We start from the raw sequence: 26,019 nt of genomic DNA, 5'->3' as shown, positions 1-26,019 counted from the left end.
TGTAAGGACTAATGCAGATGCTGAAGACATGACCAACACAATACAGACCATCTATACAAAAACTATGAGAAAAATCTGTGCAAACAGTGTTGTCAAGGGATGAGAAAGCTATTTGTCCTACTTATTCCTAATTATCTAATTCTCACATCAGCATTTAAAAAAGAAAGCTATACAGAAGGGCAGCTAGAGATACATGTCAGGGCAGATGGAAGTTTTCGATGCCCCTCCAAAACATGACATGACAGTGAGCACTTGCTCTGAGTCTGTATTAGTACCTGATTCATTCTTTTTTAGTTTGACTTTTTTTTTTACTTGTTTAAGAATTAGTAGTTTAAAAACTCCCACGGGGGCTCCTGGGTGGCTCAATCGTTTGAGCATCCGACTTCGGCTTAGGTCACGATCTCACAGCTCGTGAGTTTGAGCCCCGCGTCAGGCTCTGTGCTGACAGCTCAGAGCCTGGAGCCTGCTTCTGCTTCTGTGTCTCCCTCTCTCTCTGCCCCTAACCCACTTGCATTCTGTCTCTGTCTCTGTCAAAAAATAAACATTAAAAAAATAAATAAAAATAAAAACTCCCACGAGAGAGAGCCAAAGCATAAGAGACTCTTAAAAACTGAGAACAAACTGAGGGTTGATGGGGGGTGGGAGGGAAGGGAGGGTGGTTGATGGGTATTGAGGAGGGCACCTTTTGGGATGAGCACTGGGTGTTGTATGGAAACCAATTTGACAATAAACTTCATATATTGAAAAAAAAACTCCCATGAGTTTCAACAAGCCTCTTTGTCCAACTTATGGTTTATAGGGAATACGAGCCTTAAAGAAGTAGTTCTCAAACCCGAGAGTACTTCAGAATCCCCTGGAGGGGCTTGTTGACACTGTGCTGAGCCATACCCTCAGTTTCTGATTAAGCTTTGAAACAGAAGCTTTAAGATGTAGTGCATGCTCCCACTCTTGCTCCTTTTCTTCTGATATGACACCAGGAATGTCTCAGAGAGGGTCTATTCCTTCAGCCTGGATTCCAGACAGAAGAATAAAAGCTGACCCTGGGATGGGCTTAAAATGTAAGTGAGAAATAAACATTTGTTGTTATAAACCACTGAGATTTTGGGATTGTTTTTGTAGCATAATTTATTCTTACTAATACAGAATCCTTGTATTGAATAAGCATACTCAGCCTTCAGTAGGAGATTTGGCTTTGCAAAGAAAAATAAAATAAACGGAAAGGCAGATAATAACCCATTTCTGTAAGGCTTGTTTTGTATATGTGTGCATGTGTGTTATTCATATATACACCAAGAGCTTTGTGACCTTGTGCAAGCTACTTAACCTCTCTGCCCACACATGTGAACAGCAAATAGGGTGGGGGCCATCTGCTTGTGTTGTCTGTTAACCAATAAGTCTGAACCAAGATCACTTTGTTCAAAGATGATTCAAAGAAAAAAAAATATATATATATACACACACACACAAACTAAGCATGGAAAGGAAAGAAGAGCGTGTTTATGAAAATGATTGACTACAGAATCCAAAAGAGAAGTTTTATCACCAGTTTATCATCCTTTTCCAAGAAGGTAAGATGAGATGCAAAGTCAATCAGATGATTTGAAGAGAGAGATAGTGAGGGAGAAAGGAATGAAGTAAGGAAACTAAAATCTCAATGATAGAATTTAAATAAAAACAGAAGCAGAAATAATAATGCCTTGGGAAACCTTATCAGTAATACTGAAAGCCAATTTGAGTTCTACAGGTGCCAAAAAAAGGATAAAGAGATGAAAATAATAAAACAGAGAACCACCACAGATAATTGCTCTTCCTACAAGAGACCAGAACATATGGAGCAGAAACAATTCCTGAAGGTAGAATAGAAGAAAACTTTCCTGGACTAAAGCCATATATATGCAGATAAAAAGGTCTCACACCTCTTAACCAGACAGAAGGGACAATCCGTGCAATTGAGTGGAACCAAAAGCAGTATTCATCTTAAACTGCAAGCACTTCAGTACGGCCAGAATATTGAGTACAAAGAGGAGGGAGGCTAGACAAGTTAAGTATGAACCAGATGATGAAAGGCCCTGTATATCTGAGGACTTTTCTCTGCAATGCAGGAAGCAAAATCATGTATGAAGAGAGGAAAATGATCATGGTAAAGAAAATGGTAAGAACAAAGCAATTATTGGAAATGAGAGAGGTCACATAAAAGAGGCACCTAGGTTTTGGCAAGTATCCATAAATTTGTAGTGACATCATTCTGTTACAGTTGTGTGGTTTTTTCTTCCCAAGCAGTACTTGAAAACACAGATGTAGGAATAGAAAATGCACATAACTAGAGTGTGTTAAGGTGGTGGTTTGGTGTTATGACATGTCAAAAGGCAATTCAAGGGGCTCTGCTTACAAGAGTGGTTGAAGTGAAAGGCCATGGACTTTTAAGTCAGGTAGAAGGTTCACAGGATATGTGAAGTCTATGGTCTTTGAAGAACAAGTACACCGGAGTAAAGGATAGATAGGACCGCAAGGATGAGGATTGTGAGTTCAAATAAATAGGATTTGAAAACTTAAGGTTTCAGAGATGGAGCAGCATAAAGTGATGAATGTCTAGATTTTCTAGAATATGTGCCTGAGAATGGGTGGATAAGTACAGTAGAGGTAAAGTCATCTAGGTTGAGGACGTTAGGAAACATGGCTCAATCATGGGCATTGGACTCATTGGGATGATGGCTGTAATTCAGTTCAGATGGAGATGAAAATTCTAATGCAGTCAGCTGACAGTGACAAGGGAGGGTAAAAGGTGATACTAACAGATGAGGTGGACCCTGAAAGAGAAATCTTGTCAGGGGTAAAAAATATATCAAGGTGTCAAGTGAGAAACACTCAGAGAGAGGACATACTACCTTAGGGGCTGGTGGATGGAGTGTGGGAGGAAAGAAATAAAAAAAGCAGACAAATATGAGTCAGTATTTTGAATTGGATAATGGGGAGATGTTGGTACCATTAACCCATTTGGGAGGCCCAGAGGGGAGGTTTTGTTTTCTGGATAGAAACTTAATTTGAGGCCACGGGGAATGGATAGAGGCTGAGAAGGCAGGGAAAGGCTACAGAAGTGCAGGTTCAGATGGGCTGGTTCTGGAAGAACCTCGAGGGCCAAGCCAGGAGCTAGAGGGCCGAGTCTCATCTGCTCCACCACCTTTGCCTCCCGTGTACAAGGCTGGAAGGCCCACGGGACCAGGCTCCTGCCCCTGGCTGAGGGATAGGCTCCAACCCCCAGGGTCCCAGGACCTGCAACGCCTGCTTCTTTCCTGGTGGACAGGAAGCAGACTGCACATGCGCCCTCGACAGAGCGGCAGGGATGGGAACGGCCGGCAGAGGGCGCAGGAGCTCTGGCCGGTGCAGCTCGGGCGGGGCACCCTCGTTGGCAGGGAGTTGAGAGCAGGGGTCGGTGGGAGAGCCGGCCGGCGCGAGGCCGCGAACAGTGGGCGGGGCCAGGGTGGGGGCGGGGCGAGGCGGTTCCGGAAGGAAGTGGTTCCGGGTCCCGTGGCCCGGTGGTGGTAGCCGTGGTGTCGCTGCCGTGGGAGGTGGCGACCGTGTGAGGGGCGAAGCCCGAGGGGCTGGCGGCGGGGGCGGCAGCGGCGGCGGCGACAGGGTTGGTGGCGGCGGCAGGGACTTCCTGGCCGGGTGAGCGGCCCTTGGGGGGCGGGCGGGGCGAGGAGGCCCCGGCCCGCAGGGAGGGCGTGTCCGTCGCTAGGGAGGGGCGGTCTTGGGGCGGCGGGTGGGGCGGTGGGTAGGATGCCCGGGCAGGTCTCCGACTCCCGGGGGACAACCCTCCCCCGCCACCGCCTTGGGCCCAATGGACTGGTGCCTTCTCAGGTGTGGAGACCCTGGCACCTGCTGCCGTGGTCCTGATCCTCTCCCGTCGTCCGGCAGGCTGCGGCCCTGGCGGTTCGGAGCGACTGTCATGGGGACCGGGGGTTGGTGTCCAGGGACCGTGCCCTTGTCCCTGAGGCGGACCGGGGCGCGTAGCCTGCGGGACCCGAGCCGAGGAGACCCTGCTTTGTCCTCCGGAGGCTCTCCAGCCGCGCAGCGGCATCTTCTTCTGGTAACGTCCAGAATGAGTCGTGAAGGATGCTCTTTGTCCTGCATTGCAAAGTAAAACTTGTGTTTTTTAGAAACGTTATCTTGAAAATTGGCGCATCTCTTGTGCTTTTCTAAGGTGTATTAGGAAACTGGGCCAGTCACTGTCAGGATTTTCGTATCGGCAAGTCAGGAGGAAAAGAAATGGGAGAGAAACTTATATTCTCCCAAATATTTTCCTGCCGAGTCGCTTCTCTAGCTGCCCTCTAGATGATTGCTTCTTTTTTTCTGAAACAAAGTAAAAACTACAGGTAGAAATCACTAAGGTCTGTCTGACGTCTGACCCAGCAACATTTTTAACATTTTTCTGAATGAGAACTGGTATGAATGAAAGACTGGAATTGAAAAGGAAACGTTTTGGTGGGGATTCACAGTGAGTGCGTTATTTTTCAATGGTATTTTAATGCTTATGTTAATAATGCTTTATTTTTAAATAGTATTCTTAAAAATAGCTACAAAAAATGTTTTTTTGAAAGTCCCTGTTGTCGTTTCAGAGCCCCTCCTTTGAAAGCCTTACTAGAAATACTTATGTATAGAAACATTTAGTGACATTTGTCTATTTACAAAATTTCTAAAAGATGCAAAAGCATGATGAAGAAGATACAGTTTCATCATTCCAAGTAACCATTATGAATATGGTTACACTGGGTATACATCTCCATTATCTTTCTATGCAGAGATGAGTGTATGGATTTTTCTAAAGTGGATTCTCTATTGTAACCTTTCCCCCCCACCCCCGACTTTATAGCATACCATTACATGGCTGTCATAATTTATTTAGTTGATTGTTCCATTTTACACTACTTAAAAACATTGTTGAAGAAATGTAAAATCTGCACAGCCATGATTACTTCTTAGTGTACATTCCTAGATGATAGAATTGTTGGGTTTGTCTTTTTAAAAATGTAAATTGCTCGGTTTCCCTCTGGAAAGGATGTGCGATTTTCCCTCCCACTAACAATCTGTGAGTATCTTTTTCTACACCCTAGCAAAAGACAACATTTAAAGGATTTCTACTGGCTCACTTTGGGGCCGTTTCTGTTCTTCTCTCCAACTGAGTACAAGTATCATTCTCTAGCTATCCTTTTTTTTTTCTTATTTGTTTCAGCAATTCAGTTTCTCATCTTTTATTCCACTTTTAACCGTTTAGTAAAGAATGGTTATGCAGGTGAGGCAAAGGCATCATAGAGTGAACAAGAGATTGTACTCAGGACTTCCTTAAATTCGAGTGTCTCTGATTACCTTGAACAAGCCACTTACCTTTTCTAAGGGACTGTTTCCTCAACTCTAAAGTAGATATTATAGCGCATTTGCCTTGCGTTTCTTACAGGGTGGTTTTAAGGGTCAAATGAGACATTTATGGAAAGTACGTTTAAACATACTCTGTCTTGTGGCCAATTATTGCTATCTTGTAAAAATTTCAGAGCACAAGAGCATCTTGATTTTTTAAAGTAAATTTCTGAATTCAAAAAAGCCATTCTGTGATACCATTTGCCCCACTCTCTTCCACTTCTTAAATTCGAAGTTTTAGATTTCTGTCCTAGATTATATTCAGAACGCTATCAGAGTTATGAAATTAGGTGAATGAATGAATCTACACAAATGTTGAAGGAGCAAATATTTAAAGGCACTATATATAAAATTGAGGGGGAAAATATAAAGCTAAATAAAACACAATCCTTGGGATCATGATAAGTAAAACATAGTCTTTGTGCCCTACAGGCTACAGAAAGAATGTCCAGGCAGCTAGAAGGTGGGAAAGCTGCTTTCCAAATTTAGACGGCAATTTTAGATGTGATGCAGGATGTCAACTATTCTCAAGCATGCTAAAGTCCAATTCTGCTGACCGAGCATCTGCACAAATGACCAGGCACTCTTGTCAGGGTCATCTTTCTAAAGGTAGGAATTGCAAGTTGAAGAGGTGTTAGTATTGGAGTCTGAGAATCTGGATTCTGGTTTCAGGTCCTTTACTTGGGACAGATTGGTTACTTCTTTGTGGCTTTTTTTCACCTATGAAATGAAGGTAATTCCAGCTTCCTCGGGGGCTTGTTTTGAGGATTAAATGAGGTATTTGCTAGACACTTAGCGAACCAGGAGGTACTAGCCCTCATGAAGTCTTTTTTATCCACTGAAAACTTAGCATCTCGGGGAAAGAAACCAGATCTCTTACAACTTTGTGTGCCTGCCCCCTACTACTCATTGGCACTTAGTAATGTCTGCTAAATGAACATAAAATATATGACTGCTGATAAAAATTCATTCTGGACCATTGAAGAAGGTAATATGTAAATGTGGGATATTGAGAGAAATTGACTACAGTATTGGATTTGATATTAAGGAATCAAAGGAAACACTGAACTAATTGGACCTAGGTTCATCTCTACTGTGACTGTCATTCTATGTTATATCCCCAACACCAGGCACATAGTCCATCCATATCAACAGTAAACCTATTCCCTAGGACCGCCCCCCCCCCACCAGGCACAACCCACTTTCTCTCTTCCCCTTCCAGTCAGCCTGTTAGAAGGAGTTGTTAATAATTGGCTTTCTTAAGTCTCCTTACCTTCCACTTAGTCCTGAAGCCACGTGTTCACATTTTTTAATTCCTTTTATTGGATCTCTATGCAGCTTTTGCCATGAAAGTCTTTCTTGAAATATTCTTTAGTGTATGAGATTCTGTGCTGTAGGGTTCCCTCCTTCCTCAGAGGATGTCCCTTCTCAGTCTCCTTGGCTGGTTCATCTTTCTTGAAAGGTTGATGTTCTGTAAGCTTGATCCTGCTCATGATACACCAGGTCTGGAATAATTTATAGAATATTGAAGCTATCTGGTGTTTGAAGGTTTGGTAGAATTCTCCTGTGAAACCAGCTGGGCCTGATGCTTTTTCAGGGATATTTCTTTAATAACTTTATTTTTTTCTATGAAAATTGGTCTCTTTAAGCTTTCTAACTCGGGGTCAATTTTGGTAATTTGTATTTTTCTAGCGAAATATCTTTTTCATCTGGGTTTTCAAATTTTTTAGGTAGAGAGGTACAAAGTGATCTCTTCTGATTTAAAATTTTTCTCCCATTTCAATGGTTGTTTCTCCCTCATTCTGTTTTATTTTTGTATATTTGTGTTTCCCCCTTTTTTTCTGAATCATGTTATATAGTGGTTTATCTCTTTTAGTTTTTTCAAAAACTACAGAATTTTAAATTATTATTTGGATCTAGTTTTCTGTTCTCTTGCTCATTCTCTTCCTTGGCTTTTATCTTTATTATTTCCTTCTGCTTTCTTTTGGTTTACCTTGTTATTTTTTAGGGTTTTTTTAACCTTGGAACTGAATTTATTTATTTTTATTATTTCATTTTTATTGATAAATATGTTTAGAGCTGGATGCCTGGTTGGCTCAGTGGGTTAAGTGTCTGACCCTTGACATCAGCTCAGGTCATGATCTCACAAGTTCGTGAGACTGAGCCCCACCTCACACTCTGTGCTGACAGTGCGGAACCTGCTTGGGATTCTCTCTCTCCCTTTCTCTCTGTCCCTCTCCCGCTCACATGCTCGCTCTCTCTCTCTCTCTCTCAAAATAAATAAACTTAAAAAATATGTTGAGAACAACAAATTTTTCTTTGATCACTACTTTAAATGCATCCCATAGAATCTGATAGGTAGTGCTTTTGTTGTCATTCTAGGTGGAAGGGCTTTTCTGTTATATTTGTTAGTAAATTCTAGGGTTTTTGCCTTATGATCAGAGGATATTGTTTGTAATATTTCTGTTTCATGGCAGTTGCTGATGTTTTGTGACCTAATGAATACTTCTGGTGAATGTGGCATGCGCATGTGAGAAGAAGGTATATTCTCTAGTATGAGACTGTAGAGTTTGATAAATATCTTTAAGATTTACTCTGTTGATTATGCTGTTTAGATCTTCTGTCTCCTTATTTGGGGATCACTGCATTTTCTAATATACCACTGAGAGTGGATAATTAAATCTTGTATTATTAGTGTGTTTCTATCTATGTGTTGCCTTGCATCTCAAGTAGTTTTTGTTTCATAAAGGTGGTTGCTATGTGATGTTCATATGAATATGTGTATTTTTATGTGTGGTGTCTAAATCATGGATTGTGGCTTTCAGCATTAAAGAGTGTCTTTTCCGGGGGTGCCTGGGTGACTTAGTTGGTTAAGCGTCCGACTCTCGGTTCTTTCTATTTCTGTCCGCCCCGCCCCTCCCCCCCCACACTGTCTCTATGTCTATCAAAATAAATAAAAATAATTTTTTAAGTGTCTTTTTTTTTGGTCACGATGAATGCTTTGGGGCTTGAATTTTGCTTTGCCTGATTCCACAGATGCCACTCTGCTCTCTTTTTATTACCGATTGCCTGGTATACTTTGGCCATCCTTTCATTTTTAATGTTTCAACATCACTTTGTTTTAGATGTGTCATTTGTATAACTCCTTGAGTTTTGTTTTGTGAGCCACATTGAAACTCTTCATTTTAATAGGTGAGTTAAACCCATTCACATTTATTGTTAGGACTAATATATTTTGGCCTCAACTCTATCATAATATTTTGTTATCTTTATTTGCTGTTTCTTTTGCTATGCGGTGTGTTTTTTCCTCTTGTATTAAAAAAATTGGGGAGTGGTATTTAGGAAGGTTTGTATTTTTGTTCTGATGGTTCATTTTTTGTCCTTGTACCTCTGTAAATGCCCTTACTCCCCTGTTTGTTTATTTAATCTTTTGTGTGTGTGAGAAAAATACATCGTATTCATGAAATCAAAGTAGATTGATGATAGGCATCTGTGAGGGTTTTTATCTACCTCCAGCTCCTCACTGAAGAACTGACTGATCATAGCCACTGCAGCCAAGAGCGTAATGCGTGTTCTGGTCCCCTCAGCTCTGGCTTCCTCTGATCTGCTGATCCCCCTTTTGTTCTGGGAGCTCTGACTTGGTCCTGTTCTGTGCTGAGAGTGTGGCTTCTTTGTTGCAAAGGCTTTCCTGGGATATTGTTTGCATTTGTAAATGCTGGGTTCCTATTTAGTGTGAAATTTTTGTTAGTTGATTTTGTCTTTTTTGGTAGCATCTTTACTGAGATATAATTAACATACCACACAATTCACCCATTTAAAAGTGTACAGTTTGGTGTTTTTTTGGTATACTTAGAGTTGTGCAGCCATCGCCACAGTCCAATTTTGAAACGTATTCATCATCCCCAGAAGAAACCCTGTGTGTATTCTCTCCAGTGCCCTACCGCCCCACCCAGGCAACCACCAGTCTGCTTTCTGTTTCTCTGGATTTGCGTATCTTGGACCTTTTATATAAATGGAATCACACAATATGCAGTCTTTTGTAACTGGCTTCTTTCCCTTAGCGTAACAGTTTCAAGATTCCTCCCTGTTTGACCATGTGTCAGCACTTCATTCCTTTTTATGGTCAAATAATGTTCAGTTGTATGGGTATACCACATTTTGTTTATTCATTTATCTCTAAATGGACAGTGAAATTGTTTCTACTTTTGGCTATTATGACTAATGCTGCTATGAATATTTGTGTATAAGTTTTTGTGTGGACATCTATTTTTATTTCTCTTGAGTATATATTTAGGAGTGGAATTGCTGGGTCATATGGTAACTCTTTGTGTTTAATTCTTTGAGGAACTGCCAGACTGTTTTCCCAAACGTCTGCATCATTTATATTCTCCCCAGCAATGTATGTGGGTTCCATATCTCTCCATACTTTCAGCATTTGTTATTATCTGTCTTTGATCATAGCCATCCAGTTGGTGTGAAGTGGTGTCTCATGATTCTGATTTGTATCTTGCCAATGGTTAGTGATGTTGAACATCTTTTCATGTGCTTATTGGGCATTTGTAGATCTTCTCAGGAAAAATGTCAGTTCAGCTCCTTTGCCCATTTTTAATTGGGTTGTGTTTTATTATTGAATCGTAAGAGGGTTTTTTTGTATGTTCTAGACATAATCCTTTATCAGATATGATTTGTAAAAAGTTTTCTCCCATTTTGTGGGTTGCCTTTTTGCTTTCTTGATAGTGTCCTTTACAGTGTAAACATTTTAAATTGTGATGATGCCTGATTTATCTATTTTATCTCAAGTTTATTTTATTTTGAGAGAGAGTATGAGCAGGGGAGGGGCATAGAGAGAGGGGGAGAGAGAGGATCACAAGAAGGCTCGGTGCTGTCAGTGTGGAGTCCGACGCAGGGCTCGAACCCACGAACCTGTGAGCTTATGACCTGAGCTGAAACCAGGAGTTGGACGCTTAACCGACTGAGCCACCCAGGTGCCCTGTTACCTGTGCTTTTGATGTAATATCCGATCCAATGTCACAAAGATTATTTATCTTTATGTTTTCCTCTTGTAGTTTTAGCTCTCACATTTAGGTCTTTGATCCATTTTGAGTTAATTTTTGTATATGGTGTGAGGTAGGGTTGAACTTTATTGTTTTGCTTGTGGATATCCACTTGTCTCAGCACTGTGTGTTGATTTGTGTAGCCCCTTAATATATGATTTATTAGGTTCCCCCCTTCAGTATGCATTAAGCCCATCTATTGCCTATACAGTAATGACCTTTTTACCATTATTTTCTTTTCCTGTCTCTTCTCCCATTTTTTAGTGCAGTTTTTCTACCTTGTCCCAATATGCCACAATTTTACATTAGTCTTTCACCTTCATCCTCATCTTTCTTTTAAAGTCTTATATGTACATTTACATATTTTTTAATGCTCAACATCGGTCCTTTGCTGTCATTTTCTCACTCATAATTTGGTTAGATGAAGCTCATCTTCTAGTAGATTTCTCAGGAAGGGCTAGTTAAATGCAGAAATTCCCTATGTTCTTGTATGCTGAAAACTTTTTTTTTCTATAGCCTTGATATATGAAAGTAATTTGGCTGATAAAAAATCCTTGGTTCACACTTACTTTCATTGATTTTATTTTATTTTTTTATTTTAAATGTTGATCCATCGTTGCTTTGCTTTGTGTGTTAGTTTTGAAATATCTGATGATAGTCTAATTCTTTTGGAATTATAGGTTATTTATTCTTTTTACATAGAGGTCTTGAGGATTTTATCTTTATATTTGAAATCAAATAATTTTTACTAGGCTGTGTTTCAGAATTGATTGTTTTGAGTTAGTTTTCCTAGGTATCTGGTGAACTCTTCATTGTGTAAAGTCAGGTATTTTTCCATTTATGGAAAGTTTTCTTGAATTTTAGTTTAAAATATTAGTTTAATTCCATTGTTTCGTTTTCCTTCTAAGAGACTACAGTATTACACATATTATTCCTTCTTTACCTGTCTTCTTTTTCCACTACTTTCTTTCTGACTCGTTCTCTCTCACTCACTTATTGTCATTTTCATTTTTTTGGTTTTCTTGTTTTTCTTCAATGTCTCTTATTTGAGTTGATTCTCCCTTGGACACCTTGTAATTTATTTTTCACTTCTGAGATAATGTAGTGTTTTTTGCCCATTTTTTCCTCTGAGTTCAGTTAACTTTTTTTTTTTTTTGTAATTTCACTCTGGGTTTTGATTTGTTTCTATTCTTAGTTTTTAAATTTCTGATTCAACGTGAGTTTTTTTTTTTTAATATATCCTTAAGTGCTTTTGGATATATTTAATTCTGCTTGGAGTATAGACTTAGAGTTTTTTCTGCTTCATGGTTTTTTGGAGAGGAATTTTCCTCAGTTGAAGAATTCTCTTTTTTAACTTTCTTATAAACACGTGGAAATCATTAGACTTGAAAAATTTTGCAACTCTCATGAGTATGAAATGGTATCTCGTTGTTTTAATTTTATCTTTCTGATTAGGTAGGGTTGTTTATCTTTTCATATTTATTAGACATTTATGTTTCCTTTTTATTGTAAACTCAAAGGGTAGAGCTGCCATTTACTGAGGTGGGACAGAGACTATAGGAGGAGCAGATTTTGGAGGGAGGTCAGGAGTTTGGTCTTGGACATGTTTACAGCATCCAATAGGCTGTTGGATATGTAAGAGTGCAGTACAGAGGATAGGTGAGGGCTGGAGATAGAAATTTGGGGGTTATTAGTTTATGAAGAGTATTTAAAGCCATGAGACTAAATGAGAGTATAGACTGGGGAGAGAGTGTAGACAATGAGAGGTCCGGAGACTGAATCATTATTTAGAGGATAACTGGCTTCACTATTTAGGGTTCAGAGTGGTGAAGAGGGAGGTGGGGAGAAACCAGTAAAGGAGACAGAAGGAATTTAAAGGTAGGAGGAAAACCAGGAAAGTGTAGTATTCTGGAATTCAAGTGAAGAAAATGTTTCTGGAAGGAAGGTATGATTGACTGGCAAGTGCTGCTGGTAGATCCAGGAGGAGGAGGAGAAATAGCTGTTAGATTTAGTGACATGGATTTCATGATTGATCTTGACTAGAGCAGTTTGGTGCGGTGGTGGATTGGAAGGTGAGATTGGTGAGGGGCCAAGCAAGAATAGGAGAGAAATCAGAGTGACTGTGGTATATAGGCAGCCCTTTGAGGAATTTGGTTATAAATGGAGAAGGAGGATGGTAGTCCCAGGAAGATGTGGTTCTGGAGAGTTGGGAGCTTCACCAGAGGGAAGTTGTATGGTGATGGGAAGGATCTCCTGAAGAGGGGAAAATGCTGTGGGAGGAAGAGGAAAATTGCTGGAGTTGGGTCTTTCAGCTTAGTTAGAGGATGTGTCCACTGCTGTTCTGGGAGAGATGGCTTCTTTTCGCACCAGTGTCCTCATCAGCATCTTCCTTGGAGTGAAGGTCTCTGCTGTCCAGTCGTCTTTCTGTGTTCAAGGGCAGATGGGTTCATTCACTGCACCTGGCCCTGTACAGTTCACTCTGAAGTAGCAGCATAAACCAATGTATCTACTGTTATTGACATCACCTTCTCCCCAGTAACAAACCCTGCTGGTGTTTAGTCTTTTCTTTCTCTCTGTCCATAAATTTTAGAAGGAAGCTGGTTCCTTTGATGAATTTTGCTAGTCACAAATAAGTTAGTTTAAATCCGAGATTGGCACATTTTTTTTTGCAAAGGACCAAATAGTAAATATTTTAGGCTTGGTGGTCTACATATAGTTGCTATTACATATTCTTCTTCCTTTTTTTAACAACGCTTTAAAAATGTAAAAACCATTCTTAGGTTTTTACTCTATGGTTTAAGTGAACTCTCCTCCTTTCTTATCCATTAAGCTCCTGAGCCCATACTTTTCATTACTAGCTTATGTGCCCTAAGCAATTGCAAGCAAAGTTCACTTTATAAAAGGTTTTATTGAGATATAATTTACAGGTTTAAAGTGTGCAATTCAGTGGTTTTTGGTATGTTCGCAGAGTTGTGCAACCATCTTCATAATATCTGGTTTAATTTCAGAGGGTATTCATTGCCCCAAAGCTAACTTTTTTATAGCTTTGAGGTATGATTTATATGCAATAACATTTTTGAGTGAAGTTTGAATTTTAATAAAGCTAATTTTAATATTATCAAAGGAAAATACCGTTTTTTAATGTTTATTTTGAGAGAGCGAGCGTGAGAGCGTGCGCATGTGGGAAGGTGAGAGAGAGAGAGAGAGAGAGGGAGAAAGAGAATCCCAAGCAGGCTCTACACTGTCAACACAGAGCCTGATGCGGGGCTTGATCCCACAAACCGTGAGATCATGACTTGAGCCGAAATCAAGAGTTGGATGCTTAACTGACTGAGCCACCCAGGTACCCCTCAAAGGAAAATATTCTAAGTAATACTTTTTTTTTGAGCCCCACAGAATTACTAAATCTTATTTTCTCCCAAGGGACCCCCACCTTTTTCTTTAAGCCATTAGTTCTGTATTCCTTGGACCAACAGCATCCATATCACTTGGGAACTTGCTAGAAGTAAGGCTCACCCTTGGGGTAGGGCCCAGCAATCTGTGTTTTAACCAGCCCTTCAAGTGATTCTGATGCACACTGAAGTTTGAGAGCTGCTACTCTAAATTCTGTTGCTGAGTGGAATTGCTGGGTTATGGCATATGAGCATGTTCAACTTTAAATGGGTACTGTCACCTCCTTCCAAATTGGTTAATGCTCATGTATACTCCCTAGCAGTATATGAGAGTCCTTATTGTTCTACATCCTCACCAACACTCCAGAATGTGCAACTTTGATTTTTTTGTGTGGGTGTGGAATGGTTATGATCTTAATTTGTGTTTACTCAGTTACTAATGAGGTTGATATCATTATGTCCATAGGTAATTTGAGTTTTGTGTTCTATGATATGTTGCTAGGAGTTTTTTGCCTATGAAAATAAATATAGTTATGCAAACAAATAATCACAATGTATTGAAATCATCACAGAATAAATCCAGAATTTCCAAGAAGGAAACTCAGGGGGAAAATAACAAAGTCAAGGAAAGAATCCCAGGGGAGATGCTGGTCAAACAGTCCTGAAAGAAGATTTGTCAAGTGGAGTGAAGGAAGACCATCTGTGTGGTATGGGGAACATGGCCTTATCAGGGAAAAGCAAATAGTGTGGTGTGGTGGGCTAATAGAATATGTGGAGGAAAAGACATACATAAGGCTGTGGAAAGGGTAGGAAACGACTAGATATTTATGTTTTAAGTTTGTTTAATCTTTTATTAATTCCTGGGCATGTGGGTTATAATTAGTTTGGATGGGTGTTTTTCCTTTCCTATTATAAATGGTGATATAAACGTGTTAGTATATTTAGTTGTTTTTTTTCCCTTTTAAATTATTGTCTTAAAATATTAAGTTTAAATTGAAATTATTAGATTAAAAGAAAGTGGGCATGGGGCACCTGGGTGGCTCAGTTGGTTAAGTGTCTGACTCTTGGTTTTGGCTCAGGTCATGATTTCACAGTTCATGAGTTCGAGCCCCACATTGGGCTCTGTGTTCACAGTGTGGAGCCTGCTTGGGATTCTCTCTCCTCCTCTCTCTCTGCCCCTCTCTCACTCACGTGCACTCTCTCTCTCTCAAAATAAATTTTAAAAGATAAAATAAAAGTTAAACATAGAGTTCTTATATGACCCAACAATTTCATGCCTAGGTTTATACTCAAGAGACGTGGAAACATGTCTCCATAAAAACTGATACACAGATAGCATTATTATAGCAGCATTATTCATAGTAACCAAAACTATAGAAATAACTCAAATGTCCCCTGGGAGAGGAATAAATAAATATGCAGCTGTAACAAAAATGAAGTACTGATACATGGTAAAACAGGGATGACCCTTGAAAATGTTATGCTAAGGCAAAGAAGCCAATCACAAAAAAAGCACATATTGTATGAGTCCATTTATATGAAAAGTCCAAAATAGGCAAATCCATAGAAACAGAAAGTAGATTAGTGGTTGTCAGGGGCTAATCAAAGGAGGAAAGGAATGGGAAGCAACTGCTAATGGGGTTTCTTTCAGAAGGAATGAAATGTTCTAAAAATAGATTGCGGTGTTGGTTCTGTATTTCTGTGAAAATACTAAAAAATATTAAATTTTACACTTTAAATGAGTGAATGTATGGTATGCAAATTGTATCTCAAAAAAATGTTTTTTTGTTTTTTGGTTTTTTTTGCCAGAAAAATAAAATGGAGGGGCACCTGGCTGGTTCAGTCAGAAGAGCATGCAACTCTCGATCTCAGGGTCATGAGTTCAAGCCCCACATTGCCTATAGAACTTACTTCAAAAAATTAAAAATAGGGGGCGCCTGGGTGGCTCAGTTGGTTAAGCATCCAACCCTTGATTTCGGCTTAGGTCGTGATCTCACAGTTCATGGGATTGAGCCCCACAATAGGCTCTGGGCTGACAGTGCAAAACCTACCTAGGATTCTCTCTCTCCTCTCTCTGCCCCTCTCCTGCTCTGGGCTCGCTCGCTCTCTCTCTCTCTCTCTCTCTCTCTCTCTGTCTCTCAAGATAAACATTAAAAACAGTGAAAATAAAAAATAAATAAAATGGGGAAACAGATTACTTTCCAGAAAAATTATGCTTTTTCATCATCACCAGCAATATTTGGTGTCAGCCACCCCCCCCCCCCCACCGCCCAACCCTGGGATTTTTATTTTTGTTCCATTTCATAGATACGAACTGATACCCAAAGCTTCCTTAGTTAAGTTATAAACTCCCTCAGTAGAATGTAAGCTCCAGAAGACAGGAATTTTTCTCTATTTCTGTTCATTGCTGGATCCCCAGAACAGTGCCTGGCAAATAATCACTCAGTAATATTTGTTGAAGGAATGCATTTTGATACTTTTAATTAGATAATTTTCCTCTTTACTGTCTTAATTTCATAGTACCTGTGAACCAATTATTCTTACTAGCCTCAATTTCTTTTTGGAAAGAGGCAGTGTATAAATAAATGAATAGAATTGAATGTCCTTTTGATGAGTGATCTGGTTCAAGTCCTTTAACTTTATGTGCTTTTACTTTCTTCTGAAATTCATTATAGCAGTAGTTTGCAAATGTATGACTATGAGGACCCCTTTTTAAATAAGTGTCCACACAATAGTAGTTGTACTTTTTGTATCAATCAATGGAAAAACTACATACAAGAAGCCATTTATATTTTAACATTTGCCATACTGTCTTCAGAAATTTGCAAAATAGAGGTTATAATATATGAGACATACATTGATTCATTCCATAGTCTGTGCATGGTGGCTCCAAGTATTATTCATGGACCCATGGCAGTAATTTTGAAAGCCGCCAGTAGTTTGGGGCCAATAAGGTGGGAACTACTTAATTATAGTATCAGAACTAAGGAGGGGGGCACATGGGTGGCTCAGTTAGTTAAGCATCTGACTTTGACTCGGGTCATCTCATGGTTCATGAGTTTGAGCCCCGCATTGGGCTCTCTGCTGTCAGTATAGAGCCTTCTTCGGATCCTTTGTCTCCCTCCCTCTCTGCCTCTCCCCTGTTCTCTCTATCTCTCTCTTTCTTAAAAATAAATAAACATTAAAAAAAAAAAAAGAACTAAGGATTACTGACATACAAATAGTAGCTACTATAGAAGATTATGCCCTAATCACATATTTTAAAAATTTGGTTCCTAAAGCTATCAACTTCTTTTAAAGTATTAATATTTTAAAAATCAAGTTTCCATGCATTGCTTGTTTTACCAAAGAATCAGCAACACACTAAATGTTTAATCATGCTTGATTAAGTTTTGGTATATTTAGTTGAAGTTAGACAGCACTTTAGTACTATAATAAGGTATTTTAATTCTTATTATCCAGCAGTTTAAAAACAGGATATCTCATCAAGTATTCCTAAACTTTTGTCTGTGCTTATATGAAGTATTTATGTACATGGTGAAAGACAGGAAGGTAGTAGTGATTCAGATGGAGCAATTCTGGGTATTTCCTCCTTTTGGAACACTTATTTAGCAGTTGCTGTATGCCAAGCACCATTCTAGGTTCTTTTCATGACGTGACTTGACTCAGGGATCATCGAACTGCAGTATATTTGACCTTTGGGGCCTCTTTTTCTGTGGCCCGTGAGCTAAGAATGGTTTTATATTTTTAAAGAGTTGTTGTATTCGTTATCTATTTATTTTGTTGAAGTTTATTTATTCTGAGAGAAGGGGAGAGGAGCAAAGAAGGGGAGCGAGGATCCCAAGCAGGCTCCATGCTGTCAGCGCAGAGCATGACTCAGGGCTCGATCTCACACCCCAACCATGAGATCATGACCTGAGCTGAAATCAAGAGTCGGATGCTTAACCAACTGAACCACCCAGGTGCCCCAAGAGTTGTTTTAAAAAGAAAGCGAAGGGGTGCCTGGGTGGCTCAGTCAGTTAAGCGTCTGACTTCGGCTCGGGTCATGATCTCACAGTTCGTGAGGTCAAGCCCCACATCGGGCTCCATGCCGACAGCTCAGAGCCTGGAGCCTGCTTCAGATTCTGTGTCTTCTCTCTCTGTTCCTCCCCTGCTTGTACTCTCTCTCTCTCTCAAAAATAAATAAACATTAAAAAAAATTTAAAAAAAAGACGAAGATGCAGTAAAGACCTTATATGGCCCACAAAGCCTAAAATAGTTACTATCTCGCCCTTTATAGGACAAGTTTGCTGACTCCTGATTTAATTCATTTTATCTTCACAACATTCCAATAAAGTGGGTCCTATTATTATCATCCCTGTTTTACAGATGAGGAAACTGAGGCACAGAGAACTTAAGTAACTTTTTTGTTGGTGGTATTCACTGCTTTTAGAGCAGATTGCAGGCTCTTTCTACAAACTTGCTAATACTGTGTTTCTTTGCAGTGTAAAAAGTAAATAGTGGCTCACATGTCAGAGGATGGCACGGTCACGCTCTAGATCCCCCAGGTGGAAACACAGGTGAGCAGTTCTTAGTTTAGCAGAGTTAGCTTGAGTTTGAGATGTGCTTTGACTTTCAAGTTCAGTAGTACTGTAAGGAACCTATTTTAATAAGCTCATGGGACCTGGTTATTCACAGTAGGTACTTTACAGTGATAAAGGTTGTATTGCTAGGTTCTAAAAGTTGACAGCTTTCTTTAATTATGGATGGCAGCTCAATTAATCCATAATAAGAAGAAATGCAACGGCTACCTCAAGGGAAAGTGAGAAACATCTTCAAGTGTTACATTTTTTGCATCAGTAAGTGGTTTAGAACTCTCCAGTGGTTTTTTTGTTTTCATAATCATTATCTCTGAAAAAATTGGGAGTTGGAAAATCAGGAGTTACCTATTTCCTCTTCTTCATGGCAGAATACTTGAGTTTTGAATAACTCAGGTGTAGTTGAACTTTCCTGGTTGGTAGTATCAATAGTATATACATATAATTAGATTGGAACGGTTCAACCAGTATTCATCATATACCTGCTACAGTTTTGGGGCCTCAAAGGCAAATGACATCTCCCGGGACCTCAGCAGGCATGCAGGTCGGCTTGGAGGTTGGCACCATAGTCAGCTATGATACTATGGGAGAAGTGCAGTGCTACTGACTGGGACAAAGTATTCTGGGTCCATGGAGAGGGAACAATTCTGCTTTTATGGAGGAAGAAAAGGGGATACTAAGTAAGTCTTGATGGAATTTTACCTAGTCATATAAGGATGGGTAGAATTTCTAAAGGTGGAAAGAAAGAAGAAAAGTATTCCAGTTAAGGAGGGCAACAGGAGCAAAGGCGCCAAGCTAGGAAAGTGACTAGTATATTCTAGGACTTTAAAAAAAGGACCATAATTACATACTTAAAAAGCAGACCAAAACTTTTCATGTTAATACAACTTGGCCATCGTGCTTGTTCATTATGGTTCTATAATGACTTAACAGTTTCCATTCTGTAATTCACAAGACCAAATTGTAACGGGAAGGAGCTTCTGAAAAAAAAGGGAACATGAACATAAACAAGTGAATGATTTCAACATGGAGGGCATCAAAGAGGTTGTTTTGTTTCACCCTTTTGTGATAGGCTGGATGAAGGGGCACAGAAGACTCTGCCAAGCTTAGTGCCTGATTTCTAGATTCCTTCTAAGAACTCTTGGTCAGAAACTGTAAAAGGTCTGATATTTTACCTTACTTGCAAGCTGACACATCAGCCTGCCACGGGCACTGCTGGGTCAGAGACAAAGGCCTGTATTAATCACGGTCCAGCAGGCAGCCTGGGCCTCACATGCCTGAGTTTCCCTTTCTCCCCAGTCTCCTGACGGTGGGTGCTGCAGAGTGAAGCAGTGAAGTGACAACACAGCTAAGGAACCCAAGCCTCATCAGGGGCTACAAGCAAACCCACCCAGCCTTTGCCTGGGAGGAAACATATCCTGAATAGCAAGCAAATTGGCCCTCTTTCCCTGAGGGAGGCCCCGTCTCCATCTTCCCGGGCTGTGGTGTTTGGAACAAAAGCTGTTAGTGCCTCTGCTTACCAAGCATGCAGGATGCAAGAGACCCATGGAGAATTGTCTCCCAACAGACTCCTCAGATCTCTTTTGTTTCTTTAGGAGAACTGAAAATGTTAGTTACCATTCCAGCAATCTCCTTCAAAAGAACAGGACTTTATAGAATAAAACCCCTGAGATGAAATATAACAAAGCAATATTCACTATGAGGTAAGGATTAAAGTGAGAGGTTGAGTATTTCATCCAGTCTGGAGGACCTCTGTCTCTGGCTGCCACCTTTTCTCCTTAGTGATGGAAGAGATGCAGTCTTCCAGAAAGTCCTCAGAGTCCCTGCCTCCTTCTTCCTGTGATGAAGTAAAGCCTGCTGGGTGATGAAGTTTCTTCTTCAGCTAAATAATGGCATTTGCTAAGTACATCTAGCTTGGTGACTCCAGAGGGAGATATTGCCAAGTCCAGTATATAAATCCCAGTATGTACGTGAGGAAGATAAATCTGCTTCCTTTCTTGTAGGGAGGACACAGGCATGTCACCATGTGGAAAGGGTTTGACTCCCAACTCCATGCAGCTTCTGAAGGTGGACAGTAACAAAAGGTGCAAGGGTAGCTGCCTCATTGATTAGAAGACATTAAGCCCTCAGGGAGGCGATTAGAAAATTGGATGGGTTAGATGGGAGGAAAGGTCCCCAGATGCAAAATTGAACTTTATTGTGTCCCACATAGTGGTGCTTTCTCTCTGCTTTTGATGTCCAGGCAACTCAGACTTGTTTCCCTGGGTACAGGAGCCTCCTTCCTCCTCTGTGGGAGTGAAGTCTCGATGTTGGCAATGCTGAGGTATTGGGGGAGGTAGTTACACAAAAGATGTGCTGTACCTGGGGAGCATGACAGCTGTGTGAAAGTCCACTTTCTCCGAAGTTATAAGCTCTGTCTGTTTGAACAGCACATGTAAGGGAACAGGTCTGGGAAAGAAAAGCAGTTTGTGTTAGTAGTTTTTATGGAGGAACTAAGAATGAGATTCAAGTCTTAATATCCTCTTTCCCCTCCACTCTGCACACTAAGTATGTATTATTTTTGCTTCTTGATATAGCCTTAGTAGAGAGAATAGTCAATCTATTGGGGAAACTATGGGGCCAGTTTTGAGTCTGCATTTGGGTTTATTGTGATGTCATAAACTCGTAGGATCTAATTTAATTTCAGAGGTTCTGTTCTGTTTGCCAGAGACTCTCCTACCCATTTACTTGTGTGAATCTAGCCCTCCTTTTGTTTGTTTCTTCCCTGACTGTTGAACCTGATACAAGCTTTTGATGACTGGTTCTTTTGCCTAAACTTTTGCTGTCAGCAGTCTTCCAAAATGGCTCTTGTGCACCTGACCTGGTCCTCCTGCAGCGGAATGGCTGTGCTCAGCCCATTTTGATATGCACATGGGGTACATTAGTTCCGATGGAAAGAGTATGCTTGTTGAATTGGTCAGAGCAGTAATCAGACACCCACATGGGCAATTTTGAATACAGATAGAGCAAATTGATTAATTTAATTTGAGTGGAAGAAGCAGTGAAAAGCAAATGCTTTATTTAAGTTGGTCACGTTAAGACAGACTTAGTTTATTGTCTTTAAATGTACTGAACTTTTCTGTTTGTTTACATAGGTCATTATCACCAGTACCTAGAAATTCTGAACACTACAAGCAAAGGTACTCTCACGGGCATTATGGCTGTGAATATAGGAAGGATCCAAAGAGACCCACCACTTGGCGAATGGACAGTGAGAAACATGGACAGAGTAAACCAAGGATTCCTTCTCGTGGAAATATACATTACCGATCTTATGAACATAGATCACCTTCCCCAAACATAAGAAGAACCTCTTCAGAAAATGTTTATACTTTTAAGCCTTACCGAGAATACTTACCAGGAAGAAGAGATGGTAACAGAGGATTGCACTATATGCCCCAATACTCAGAAGGTGTACCTTACAAAGAGAACCAGAGGAATTTTTATCCCCAGAAAGTACAAGGAAGGTATATTCCTGATGACCACAGAGTTAGAGGAAGTGGAAAAGGAGGGAAGCCACCTCAGAGGTCAATAGCAGATTCTTTTAGGTTCGAAGGAAAGTGGTATGAAGATGAGTTGAGGCACCAGAGGATACAAGATGAAAACCATTCTCAGTCACTTAGAAGAGGCTCTGAAGACTTTGAGAAAAGGAGCTCTTTTCAGAAGAGGTATAGGAAAACATTAAACCTGGGTAATTTGGTATAAAGCTTCAAGTGAAAAAGTCTATTTACTTTATGGTTGAAGATAACCACCTTGCAAAGCTTTTGTCTAAAAAGATAAAAAGCATTGTAATGTAATTATGGTCTACTGGTAGTAGTGAAGTATTTATTTATAGAGTAGATCATTGTTGATGGCTAGAATATTAACAAAAGATGATATTTTCCTCTTTTGCTACCTTGTGCCTCTATGAGTTGGCTTGAGGGATTATAGTTAACTTGCCACTGCCTTCTGCATTTAAAGCCATGCTGCCCAACATTCCACACATATAAATTCTCACTTTCTTCTCTCTAGTGCAAGTATAAACTGCTTTATGTCAACACAGGTATCCTGAGGATCGTGATTTCAGAAAATATGGACACACATCAAAAAGACCTAAAGACGTGGAGAGGTACGAAAACAGAGATCCTGCCAGGAACCCACAGTGGAAGTTCGAGCATTCTCTTCCAACTTACCAAGGGAAGAAAGAGCAACGGAACCTTGGGCCCCAAACTCATCGATATGCTCAGAGGGAACCCCCAGAGACCAGTTCGGCAACCAGGGTATCCTGTGACTATCGCCACAAACGTCCTAAGACGTCAGGTGGGGACCAGGACTTTTCTGCTGGAAGAATTCCGAAGTACTCTAAGGAAGAAGAGAGAAAATACAGTTCTCAAAAAGGCCCCGTAAATAGACAGTCCATTTGTCTTACTGCTGGAAGAGGGAGAGAGACTGAAGGTGGGCAAGTCCAAGAACCTCTCACACCATCTAAGAAAGACTGCAATGCCTCTACTCGCTCGCGCGAAAGTGACATTGGCCTGAGACCCTACAATGACAAACGGAAGGAGAAAATAAAGAAAGATGGGGATGGCGGAAAAGAGAGCAACTCTTCCAGTAACCAACTCGATAAAAGTAACAAACTTTCCAATGTGAAACCTTCATCTGCCAGTCTTAGGAAGAAATCACTTACTGTTAAAGTAGATGTGAAGAAAACAGTAAATACATCCAGGTATTGTTTTTGGTTTTTCTTAGTGCTATTTAAAAAGTATCTGTTTCTGCCACCTTTATTTGAAGCTTTAAAAATGGAATTAACAGTGTGTTTAGAGTCCATTGAGTGGGGAAGGATTGCCTGGATTTTGCAAGTCCCTCCTGTAATGAGGATGAGTCCCATGATGGGTAATATGGAATGATCTCATGTCTGCTTGTTTCCGCATCGTATCTCAAGATGCTTTGTGGGCGCAGGGCACTCTATGGACTTGTTCCTCTTCATGAATTTATGTGTTTTTATGCTGCTAGATTTTCTGTAGCCAGGGATAGGCTGGGTGGAGTTCAAGGGGACCTATCCCTTGCTCAGTTTCTCAGAGTCTGTTTTCCCTGTTGCCTCAAATCCAGAGAATTTTTGACCTGGAAGGGACCTTAGCTGGCCCTGATTTTATAGAGGAGGAAAGCGAAGCCTTGAGAGATGAAGCGACTTGTCTAAGTCAGAGCACCTGCGGCTCAAGGAAGCCGATGACTTAACCTGGCTCTTGCTGCCCTCCCAAGACAATTGGTGCTCAGCTGACTAGAGTCTCTTAGGTAGAGGAAATTAGGCTAGATTCTAGAAAGAGGCCTATTTATCAAACACTCAGTTTAGCTCTCAATGATTCATTAAAGAAAATAGACCGCTGTTGTAATAGGTTATATTCTGCTAAAGTGGTTCGCATGCTTTGTTCCATTTTGCATATTACCTCTGTCTATGGATTCTGGAAATAACAAGGCACTGCAGTTGGCTGTGTCAGCTAAGTCTGTTTATTACCTTAATATATTACCAATATGTGAATAAAAAAGTGATGGGACATGTTGATTTGGTGCATTTATGTTCACAGTTCACTCATACCTGTATTTCAGTCAAAAACAAGATAAAACAAAATCGAAGGTCAAGATGTGACAGGGAGGGAGGTAAACCCACAGTTTCTCTTTTTTTTTTAAAACAAATACATTTTGTTCCTTTTCTTATGGCAGTGCCCCTCCCTCATATTTGCCTTATGTTCATTGTGCTTACAAAAAATGCTGTAAGATATACATATGTATATTTATATGTGCACAAAAAGCATCTATAAATATGATTACATTATAGAAAGTTGGACAAATAGAGGGGAGAAATCACTGATAATTTTACTACCCTAGGACAGTTTTATTAATATTTTAGTACAGCTCCTTTGGTTTTTTTCTGTGTATACTTATACATGGTTGTCATAATACTGTATTTATAATTTTGTATCCTACTTCATATAATAAGTCTTCAATCATTTTGTACTATTATGTTTCCTACTAGTTCTTAACCTTAAGAGCACAAAAGCCGATGTAAGGATCAACTCTAAGGATGTTACCTTAAGATTTTTTTCTTTCTAACATTATACTATGAAAATGTTCAAACATACAGAAAAGTTGAAAGAGTTGTATAGCAAATGCCTATATATCCACCACTGAGTGTTTATAATTAATATTTTACTCTACTTTCATGATCACATATCTGTCCGTTTATTCATCAATACTTCCATCTTATTTTTTCCATACATTTCAAAGTGAATTGTAGATATCAGTATACTCCCCTTTAAATACTTCATTATTTCATTTTTGTTCACATTTTTTCCCTTTGGAGGTAAAATTACAATCACATCACAAAAATCTTGATTTTCTTAAATAGAAGTAATGATACACCCATATTTAATAAGGAAGTTAAAAAATTAAAAGGGCACTTGTTGGGATGAGCCCTGAGTGTTGTATGTAAGCGATGGATCACAGGAATCTCCCCCACCCCAAAACCAAGAGCACACTGTATACACTGTATGTTAGCTAACTTGACAATAAATTATATTTTAAAAATACTAAAAAAAAAAAAAAAAAGAATTGGCTTAGCACTTTTAAAGAATGCTAGAAATACCAATTTTGAGGGATTTCATTTCAATAGACCTCATTAGAAATATTAACAAGAGTTAATTTTATAATTTGATATTAAGAAATGCAAACTTGATTTTTGTCATGTGTCACCAGAAAATGAGCTTCCTAAAATTGCAGCTGCTGTATCACTTCTTTTGAATTTATAAACTGTAAGTTTGTGAAATTCATGACCTGTCAGCACTTGTTTGAATTACCTGACAAAGATCTGTAGGATGGCTTGTGTAATAAAGAGCTTACACTGCAAATCCTTTCTATTCAAAGATGAATAAATATATGCATTTTTCAGTATGATAATGCATAGACAACAAAATCTTTCTCTCTGATTATAATTATTGATGAATGGCTAAGTTGTGGAAGAGTTTTGTGGGGTTGGATTTAATTACGTATGGACTGATGAAGTATCCATAAAACAAAGGTAGTGTTTGAGGTGACTCAACAGAGTCATGTTCTCAACTATTAACATAACTTAGATTTTCCTCTGCTTGAAAATATTAAAATAATCATAGAGTAAGTAGAGAGATTTATTTGTTGGTTAAAATCTAGAGGGTTTATCCATTTTGGGGGAAATCGGAGATGGTTATTTTATGCATTTGTTTATTTTCTTAGCTTTGGTCACATAACGATGTATGTTCTTCCAGTTATCAATGTAGTTGAAAACATACATGATTGAGCTAGTGATTTTTCTAGGCTCCATTTGGTATCTAGAACGGCAGTAGGAGGACACTTGGTTGAATGTTCACTGCATAGTTAAAACTTCTGTTAACAAAGGCTACATTCTAGTGACCCACTTTGTCAGAAATTGCATCATCAGAGCTAGAAGCTACATATAAGTCATAATTATATGTTTGAAAATATAAGTTAAGGAGTCATAATATGAAAATTTATACGAATGCTATTATGAACTCCCAG

At 39.6% G+C, this 26,019-nt stretch overlaps 1 protein-coding gene across 8 annotated transcripts in view; it reads left to right on the top strand.

Moving 5' to 3' along the window:
* The first annotated feature begins 3,552 nt into the window (after positions 1-3,552).
* Positions 3,553-26,019, top strand: part of BCLAF3 (BCLAF1 and THRAP3 family member 3) — a 56,323-nt gene continuing 33,856 nt past the window's right edge. The window contains exons 1-5 of one of the 8 annotated variants that reach the window (XM_047075980.1): positions 3,553-3,666; positions 5,845-6,021; positions 18,343-18,417; positions 21,570-22,142; positions 22,517-23,179. In XM_047075980.1, the coding sequence (XP_046931936.1) occupies positions 18,377-18,417; positions 21,570-22,142; positions 22,517-23,179 (1,277 nt within the window). In that variant the 5' untranslated portion in view covers positions 3,553-3,666; positions 5,845-6,021; positions 18,343-18,376. The other 7 variants (XM_047075979.1, XM_047075981.1, XM_047075982.1 and 4 more) reach the window with 7 other exon arrangements.

This window comes from Lynx rufus, unplaced genomic scaffold (assembly GCF_022079265.1).
Source record: "Lynx rufus isolate CCGP_SWC_20201006 ecotype Redwood Valley unplaced genomic scaffold, mLynRuf1.p SCAF_14, whole genome shotgun sequence".
Lineage (NCBI taxonomy): Eukaryota > Metazoa > Chordata > Mammalia > Carnivora > Felidae > Lynx > Lynx rufus.
Note: the sequence above shows the minus strand (reverse complement) of the source record. Positions and strands in the feature narration are given on the sequence as shown.